This window comes from Embiotoca jacksoni, unplaced genomic scaffold (assembly GCF_022577435.1).
Source record: "Embiotoca jacksoni isolate LCO1_2020_lvr unplaced genomic scaffold, fEmbJac1.0.p SCAF_90, whole genome shotgun sequence".
NCBI lineage: Eukaryota > Metazoa > Chordata > Actinopteri > Embiotocidae > Embiotoca > Embiotoca jacksoni.
In genome coordinates this window covers 893,232-903,211 of record NW_027185448.1, presented here as the reverse complement: position 1 = coordinate 903,211, position 9,980 = coordinate 893,232, and the positions used below count along the sequence as shown (strand labels likewise).

Sequence of the window (9,980 nt, the reverse complement as noted above, 5' to 3'; positions counted from 1 at the left end):
TAAAGGGACGAAATGTAACTTATAGAAATGTACCGATGAGATGCTATTTATTGTTGAATCTGCTGTAATTTGTGTGTTTGTGCTTACAGCCGTTTGTTTGTTTGTTTGTTTGTTTGTTTGTTTGTTTGTGAGTAGATCAGTGAGATGTGAAGGGAAACGCTTTGTGGCTGATAAATCAACATCTGTCGATTTACATTAACTTAAAAAACTCTAAACATTTCCATGTAGTTTTTAGTTTTAATTTTGACATGAAATATTGTATTTTATGACTGACGTGCACTGAAATATGAAGTTTTATTTATTTAAGTTTTCCAGGATTTGTGGTGGAGGTCGTGAAGTTCGGTTTTGTGTCGTGACCTCAATAAAAGAAGATGAAGAGCGTCTGTTTGGTCGTCGTTAATTCAAAACGTGTGATTTGGAAAGAAAACAATTTTATTTTTTTTTAAATCAAAGCGATGACGTCACGTAACGACACGTTCGCTGGAGTTGTTGGTTCGAATCCCGGCCGTCCCGCTGCTCTCTCTCTCCACAACCTTCTGGATCTGTCTTAATAGAGGCAGAGAGACCTGAAATATATCTTTAAATACATATACACATCTTTGGCACTTGCCTACAATACCCATAATGCAACAAGACTACAGTCAGTTCACTCTGATGAAGGTTTGTTGTGCTAACAGCAGCTAACGTAGCTCAAATAAAGATCTATCAATCAAAGTCGATTTACAGGATTTTGACTTGAAATGTCCTTCAATAGTTTATAATATTATCATAATATAAAATGTTATATATTTATATTATATAATATTTGTGTGAGCATGAACACGACTAAAACAAAACACAGTAGAATCAAAAAATGTATTAAACTGCAGCAGAGGAAATGAATTAATCAGATTGACTTTAACCAAAAAGAGCATCTCCAGGATTAAAGGTGAAAAAAGATGGATGTGAACGCACACTGTAAAACCGGATCAGTTGATTGTACTTACAAATTTGAGGGGCAGACGGATTGTCCTGAAGTTATTTCAATAATTAATAAGTTTAAGTAAAATTAACGTAGATGCCAAAAGAACTGGACTTAACTCTTGAAGTTGAATACACGGAAAGAATAATTAATTGCAATTAGAAAATACTGAAAAATCAACTCAACTGTCCAACTTTCAATGACCACTTTTTTTTATTTACATTTAGTTTCATTTATCATTTAATAAACATGAATTCATACATTTTTAAAATACACAAAACTGCAGGTCCATTTTGTCGAACTTAATTCAAAATAAAAAAAACACAACGTAGACATAGTAAAAAAAAACTTTAAAAAAAACATTGCAACCGTGTCCCTTCAGGAAATCGCGATCTTTCGACTGCAATAATCACCACAACACGTTAATACATAAATTAAACAACCTTAAGGAAATTTGCGGGAGCTGGAAATTTTGCTGCTTGAAAACTTTCCTCAAAAACTGTCGTCAAAACAAACTGCTGCTACCTAACCGCAAAAAAAGGAAGTGACGAGGTTTGTGGGAAATGTGGTCTCTTGTTGGGAATGAGGAAACATCTTAAATGTCCAAACTTCTTTGTAGTTTTACGTTGAGGAACATTATTCTTAGATTGTTGCACTATTTGCCCACACAGTCTTTCAGAGTGGTGAACCTCTCAGTCTTCACTGCAGAGAGACTCCGCCTCTCTGGGATGCTGTTTTTCATATCCAATAATATTACTGATCTCTTATTAATTAACTTGTTGAGATTTTTTATTTTTTAAGCATTAAACAACTTTTTCAGTCTTTAGTTGCGTCTGTCTCAACTTCTTTAGAGATGTGTTGCTGCCATCAAATTCAAAATGAGCAAATATTTCTTTTATAAAACAATAACATTTCTTCATTTCAACATTTGATCTTTTGTCTTTGGTCTATTTTCAATGAAATATGGTTCAACATAATTTGAAAATCATCGCACTCTTGTTTGTATTTACATTTTATACAGCTGTTTTAGAAACGGGGTTAAACTTCTGGTGCAATGAGCGTTCTTTACTTTGCTATATATTTTTTTATCTCGACCCAGAAGATGTACAGTGGGTACGGAAAGTTTTCAGACCCCTTTAAATTTTTCACTCTTTGTTTCATTGCAGCCATTTGCTAAAATCAAAAAAGTTCATTTTATTTCTCATTAATGTACACTCAGCACCCCATCTTGACAGAAAAAAACAGAAATGTAGAAATTTGTGCAAATTTATTAAAAAAGAAAAACTGAAATATCACATGGTCATAAGTATTCAGACCCTTTGCTCAGTATTGAGTAGAAGCACCCTTTTGAGCTCGTACAGCCATGAGTCTTCTTGGGAATGATGCAACAAGCTTTTCACCCTGGATTTGGGGATCCTCTGCCATTCTTCCTTGCAGATCCTCTCCAGTTCCATCAGGTTGGATGGTGAACGTTGGTGGACAGCCATTTTCAGGTCTCTCCAGAGATGCTCAATTGGGTTTAGGTCAGGGCTCTGGCTGGGCCAGTCAAGAATGGTCACAGAGTTGTTCCGAAGCCACTCCTTTGTTATTTTAGCTGTGTGCTTCGGGTCATTGTCTTGTTGGAAGGTGAACCTTCGGCCCAGTCTGAGGTCCAGAGCACTCTGGAAGAGGTTTTCTTCCAGGATATCTCTGTACTTGGCCGCATTCATCTTTCCTTCAATTGCAACCGGTCGTCCTGTCCCTGCAGCTGAAAAACACCCCCATAGCATGATGCTGCCACCACCATGTTTCACTGTTGGGATTGTATTGGGCAGGTGATGAGCAGTGCCTGGTTTTCTCCACACATACCGCTTAGAATTAACGCCAAAAAGTTCAATCTTGGTCTCATCAGACCAGAGAATCTTATTTCTCATAGTCTGGGAGTCCTTCATGTGTTTTTTGGCAAACTCTATGCGGGCTTTCATATGTCTTGCACTGAGGAGAGGCTTCCGTCGGGCCACTCTGCCATAAAGCCCCGACTGGTGGAGGGCTGCAGTGATAGTTGACTTTGTGGAACTTTCTCCCATCTCCCTACTGCATCTCTGGAGCTCAGCCACAGTGATCTTTGGGTTCTTCTTTACCTCTCTCATCAAGGCTCTTCTCCCACGATTGCTCAGTTTGGCTGGACGGCCAGGTCTAGGAAGAGTTCTGGTCGTCCCAAACTTCTTCCATTTAAGGATTATGGAGGCCACTGTGCTCTTAGGAACCTTGAGTGCTGCAGAAATTATTTTGTAACCTTGGCCAGATCTGTGCCTTGCCTCAATTCTGTCTCTGAGCTCCTTGGACAGTTCCTTCGACCTCATGATTCTCATTTGCTCTGACATGCACTGTGAGCTGTAAGGTCTTATATAGACAGGTGTGTGCCTTTCCTAATCAAGTCCAATCAGTTTAATTAAACACAGCTGGACTCCAATGAAGGAGTAGAACCATCTCAAGGAGGATCAGTATAAATGGACAGCATGTGAGTTAAATATGAGTGTCACAGCAAAGGGTCTGAATACTTATGACCATGTGATATTTCAGTTTTTCTTTTTTAATAAATTTGCACAAATTTCTACATTTCTGTTTTTTTCTGTCAACATGGGGTGCTGAGTGTACATTAATGAGAAATAAAATGAACTTTTTTCATTTTAGCAAATGGCTGCAATGAAACAAAGAGTGAAAAATTTAAAGGGGTCTGAATACTTTCCGTACCCACTGTAAATATATTAAACATGAAATAATAAAAACAGCCGAGACAGATTTGCTGAGCAGGATAGACAAATGCGTTTATTGATTTAAGAGATAATGAAATCAGAATTTTCAATATATCTTCCAGCAGTGACGTCATCGAGGCTTGATGTGCTGGTGGAAGTGAAATCAGCTGTGGGGGGGGCACGAAGGGGACCGTTAATGGTCGGTGGCACAAAGGAAGGATTTCTTTGTGCTGCAGGTGCCGTCGTTAAAATACTTTCCTGTAAAATGAGGTTAAAGATAAACGATGAAAGCAGTGAGGTGGTGTTTCACGTTTTTCATGATTATTCTAAATCTCACTTTATTAACAACAATAACTCCTCATTTACAACCAGAAAGGCTCTGCTCCTGTTTTCATCACCAATTAAAACTCTGAACCGGAGGAAACCAGAAGAAGAGGACAAACAGGAAGTGATGAATTAAAAGCTTGTTATCAAAATAATTGATTCCATATTACTTGTTCAAATTCCAACATTTTTGATCGTAACAATCTAAAAAAAAACATCGAAATCATAGAGGTTGAAAAACAAAAAAAATAAAAAAGTACAACAATCAACAATAAACAATAAACAGGGCAACAACGACTTCGTACCGTCCAAGTTGACCTCCATACAACCCTCTCCTCCTTGGATGTTGCTGGGCTCCCCCCGACCCCAGGAGTTGAAGGTAAACACCGAGCCGTCGCTCCACAACCACACGCCCTCCTGATGTAAAGAGTTAGTTTATGTTCCCACAGTTGAGACCTTTAACATGTGAATATTAAAAAATACTGTTTGTAGATGAAACATTCACCTTCACTTTGTCGTGTCCTCCAACCCAAGTCCGTTTGTGTGTGTTCACAGCTTTGAAGATGAGGTCTCTGATGAAGACGTACTCTTCTCTGCTGTGGATGGACGCCAGATTTCCATTGAGTGAATTGCAGAAACGCTGAGGAGGAAGAGGAGGTGTGCAAAGAGAAGATGACGAAAAGAAGTGTGAGAATACAATGAAAATAATACAAAAGATAAACGTGTGAATATTCATAGAAGAAGAATCTCACAAAACAACTTTAAATATTCAGTTTTCTTATATATAAATGTTCACGAGGGTTTAAAACAGATGTTGATGTACCTCTGCATCGGCCCAATCCTTCTCTGGGTTCTGGAACAGGTAACAGCGACGTCCGAACCAGGTCCAGCCAGGAGGGCAGGTGTTACGGCCCCCTAGTGGACAAGGTGTGGGACTGAAAACAGTTGTCTTCAATAATCAGGACATTCTAGATAAACGGTACGACTTCACCGATACGCCAGTTTGGTTCTGTCTCGATACTCAGGTGCCGGTTTGAATTGAGGTTTTTAAGATTTTCTTTTTTTACTTGGATTTATTACACTTTTTGTTTATAACACTCGACCACGGGAATAAGTCCTATTTGTAACAACAATGCCCGTCAACCTTGTTTAAACTAACAAGTTAGTTGAATGAGGTCCCGTTGAAATAAAGTTAAAGGACTGTTTTTAGATTCAATTTTAAAAGCAAAACCACAGATGCTTTTATTTTGAAACACCAGGGCTTGAAGTGTTGATGTCATTAAAGTTTCCGGTCAACAAACGGTAAGAAAACAGTTCGCTGTCAGCGGAAAGTTAAGCAGTTTAACACGAGGATTTTGGAAACCAGGCAAACAAACAAACAAACAAACAAATGAAAGTATCTGAAAACTGAATGAGGTTTGATTAAAGGTGAAGCTGTTTCTGAGAAAGTTCCCATCAGATTTCAGTCTGATCTCAACAGTCTGAACTTCTGTCTAAACCTGACTTATATTTATTTATTTAAATAATAAAAACGCAGAAAGACAAACAAACAAAAGCTGAATGGCACAAAAAAGGAGATCTTAAAAATGTGATCTTTGAAAACATGAATGTAAGAAACACTCACCTGGTGGTAACGCCTGCGGATGTAAAGAACACGATTAGAAACACAGTTTTCCTTTTTTAAACTGACTGGTAGGAAACATCGTTTTTTAAAAGAAGACTTGCTTCTTGGAAACAGTTGAATTTCATCACATTCAAAACGAGTGAAACACAAAACTCAAAAGTTACACCTTCTAAATCTGGATGGTTCAACAGCTTCTGATTATTGTTTAAAACGCAAAATAGTAAACAGAAACTATGAGACTGTCATGTGACTGATGATGAAATATTCTGGATTGACTTTCATTAAAGAAGAAAAAACAGAAATGCAGAATCATCCAAACACGACTTCATTTAAGTTTGATCTTATTTTATTTTATTTGTTTATACTGTGCATTTTTAATTTCATTTCATATTTATACCTTTACTACCTCTATTTTTATTCTGTAATATTTTATTGCTTTTTCCATATCTTGCATGCTGATGTAACAAAAGTAAAAGTTCATCTTACATCTGCTGCACTCCACAGAGCGGCGGTCAAACCGAGGAGAACGATCAAAGCAAAGCTCGATGCCATCTGTGAAGACGAATCAGAAACATTCAGTCACAATGCTCCAACATTTAATAACACTTAATCAGGTTTAAAGATATGTGGTACCTTGTTGTTCCATAAAGTGCACACGATGAAATAAGCTTTTTTTTTTCATCATGCTACTAATTGTGATTCAGGATTGTTTCTTGTTTCTACATTTACCATCAAGAAGAGATTTAATAGAAGAGATCAGAAACTTTACCTCGTTGTGATGATGAGTTCGATGTTGCAGTCGCAGTCGCTGGTCGCAGGATGTCTCGGAGAATCCAACGCGGTCTTTAAATACCTTTTCTGGCTGCGATGATTTGATAACATCAACTGCAGATCACAAGACCAGGATTAGTTGTTGCAGATATTAAATTACACACATGTTACCACCACCTTCAGTAAATGTTCCTTAAACAAAACAAAGGGGGTAACTGTGGATTATTGCTCTTGCTTATATGATTAATCTACTTATATCTTAGCATTATTTTAGCATAAAACATTGTTAGCATTATATTTTTCATAAAGGTCTCTGCATGCATGCAAGGTACACTGTGTTCTCAGGTCAGAAGGTCAGCACATCGTATCGTGCAGAAAGTCACGTACCGAAAGTAGCACTTCTACAAAATATCTATTCCTCAAGGTCAACACATCGTCTCATGCAGAGAGTCACGTCACCTTTGCAAAACAACTTCTCCTCAAAAGATGATCTGCAGGTGTCATCAGATAACTACTCCCCAAGGAAGAACCAATCAGCGAACGCCAACACAGCACAAGGAGCTACATGCATGATGTACTATAAAATACAGGAGCAAAGGCCAGATAGTCAGTCGGACTTCACGAACTGACACATTTTGTTGCGGTCAGGAACACTTTGTCTGATCTCCAAGCTTGTAACCTGATACTCTGTTGCTTCGATAAATAAACATCGTTGAGACCAGTTGAATCTCTCCTACTGCCTCATTAAAGAACACGCAGGGCTAAGCTGTATGCACACACGGACAGAAAAGCCCAACATAACTGGTGACCCCGACGTGATGAGGACGGAGTAGAAGAAAGCGTTGAAAGTGGAAAGACAGCGGAGTCCTGAACAACCCTGACAACAGTGGGCCCACATCTAAGAAGGTAAGCAGACACCTGTTAAAACAAAGCTCTGCAATTGGATATTGTCAAATTATATTGTTGTCATGGCATGTGTCTAGACTCCTAGTAAAGCAACAGAGCAACGGAAAATAATTGTAAAAGGGCGAGGCGCCCTAGACCCGGAGGCCGGGCTGTATTGAAGGACGAGGCGTCCTAGTGTCGAGACGACACAAGTAATATGATGTATGAATATTTGTTGTATTGAAGGACGAGGCGTCCTAGTGTCGAGACGACACAAATGATGTAATGCATGATAATAAATAATAAATAAAAAAATAATAATAATATATATATATATATATATATATATATATATATATTTGGAGTCATGGACGGAGAATTTGATAGGGAAATAGATGATAGTGGATGGGGTCCGGTGGACCGATGGCGACCCTTAGAGTTGCAAGTACAGAAAGTAGTCTCAGCAGGAAAGTATGTGACTAACCAGAATGACACAGATAAACCGGTAAGAGACATGAAGGAGAAATTGATAGAGTTGTTGAAAAAAAAAAAAAGGGTAACTACACGGTGACTTGACTATGACCATACAACACGCAAACCCACCACCGTCCCAGCCCAGGTCAACACCAACGAGAAGGGGTGTCGTGACTAGACAAATGACAAAACATGATCATTCACGTCCAAAGTTGAGCAGTTATCAGATGCCGTTGCTCCAAGAAGGATAACATAAACAGAGGCAGAATCTCAGTCAGAAATTTAAAAAAAATTGAAGGAAGCGAAAAATAAAATCAGAACAGAGTGAAACTAACGCTGAAAGATCGTGGCAAAACAAACAAAAACTCAGAACAACGGAGACAGACAAATGACTAGAATAATCCAGGATGTAATAATATATAAATAAAAGAATGGGAACAATTAATAATAGTGATAGTTGAAAATAAAATAATAAAAAAGATAAAGAAAAGCAATATGGTTAAGGAAGCCAATTAATAAAAAAAAGAGAAACAGACAAATATGGGGTTATGATTTTACTTCATGATTTTTTATTCTTTTAATAGAATAAATAAATAATATAAATAAATATATAAACATAAATAAATCTATTCGATTCTTTATGATTGAAGAAAATACATGAATAAACAAGAATAACCTAAGATAAGTGATAGCATAGAGATAACAGAGGAAAAAGGAACAGGAGGAGGAGCTGTTACAGGCACAAGCTCAGCTTTTAAAACTCCAATTAGATGACATCAGACGCAAAGCTACTGATAAGTAAAAAGGACACAAAACAATGGGGAGATTAAGGGAGAAAATTAGGTTAGAGACAGCAAAATCTGCATCGCAGCCCCGTGAGAGCCCTAAGGTGGGAAAATCAAACAAACCCACAGTAAAAAACGAGAGATATTATAAGATGCAAAGATCACGGACAGATTGAGAGGGTTTGGGTGGTAGCCAGAGAGGGAAGCAGGAGGACTCTACCAGTGCAGAGGAAGATGAAACTCTGAGTCAGCACACAGTCAAGACACCCTGAGAGCAAAGGAGGCAATACAGCAGACCAGCACCATGTCTGCACCGCAAGAAGTGGACAGAGAGAGTGAGGACAGAGACAAACAGTCCTCCTCGGAGCAACCACCAGCAACAGGCATCAAAATAAAAACCAAAAAAGAAAAGACACTGAAATCATGACAAGAGGCAGTAAAACACCGAGATGGATCCGGTGGCACAAGTACGGGAGGCACGGACAATCTGGGTGTCAGAAACAGTTGGCTGACCTCGACAGACTCCACCGACTCGAACTCCTTTCATACCTGTCAGGTGATCACTGATAGGAGACGCTAACAACATAATACTACAGAGGATCAAAGGGGGCGGTGATGTAGAAAAATGAGTTAAATAATCAAATAGGAAGTCTGATGAACAAGCAATTCAACTTCTGAAACAGAACCTGTCTCAGAAGAAGAGTTGATTGATTGGATAAGATAAAGTAAAATAAATCAACTTAAAATAACATGAGATTAGTTAGAGATGAGTTAATAGAAAAGATAGACCGAAGTTAATAAATCAAAGAAAATAAGAGAATACTAAGATTTAAGACGTAAAAGTTAAAGTTTAAAGGGGCCCAAAGGCAGTGTAGTATAGGAGAGCGGTAGTCACACCAGAAGTAGAAGGGTGGATTAGAATAAGTAGATAAATAATAATAGAACATTAGGACCACAATGAGCAAAAGACTAGGAGGAACCTCACTGCCGCCTTATTCTGGACCGCGCAGGCGGCAATGGCGTTTATATCACCCAAAAATGCCCTGAGCAATGCCACTGACCTGTCGGTACCAGATTACACGGATCCATTCTATCTGGATGTTTCTGAAACAGCCCAGACAGCGAATGATGTGCTGTTTCAGAAAAAGGGGGGTGACAGGAAGGTGTTGATGTACGTAAGTGTGACACGAGATGTTACAGAGAACAGACACCCACCATGCACACGACATGCAGCAGGAGTGGTGAACATTTTACAAGAAACGGCACACATAGTCATGCAACATCAACTGATAGTACTCACCACACACAGTCGTGGCATAGATGAATTCTACAGAGTTCACCATGTCATCACTAAGACAAACCAGGCTGGACAAAACACTGACATCACCACACATCACATATACACATGAAGGCATTAACAT

At 38.5% G+C, this 9,980-nt stretch overlaps 1 protein-coding gene across 1 annotated transcript; it reads right to left on the bottom strand.

The window, feature by feature from the left end:
- Positions 1 to 3,742: 3,742 nt before the first annotated feature.
- Positions 3,743 to 6,501, bottom strand: LOC138193615 (galactose-specific lectin nattectin-like). Its single transcript, XM_069141751.1, has 7 exons — positions 6,414 to 6,501; positions 6,131 to 6,196; positions 5,645 to 5,657; positions 4,844 to 4,935; positions 4,526 to 4,660; positions 4,326 to 4,437; positions 3,743 to 3,954 (listed from the first exon to the last, which is right to left on the bottom strand). The coding sequence occupies exons 2-7, from the start codon at positions 6,194 to 6,196 to the stop codon at positions 3,890 to 3,892; spliced, it is 483 nt and encodes a 160-aa protein (XP_068997852.1). The 5' UTR covers positions 6,414 to 6,501; the 3' UTR covers positions 3,743 to 3,889.
- Positions 6,502 to 9,980: the final 3,479 nt, after the last annotated feature.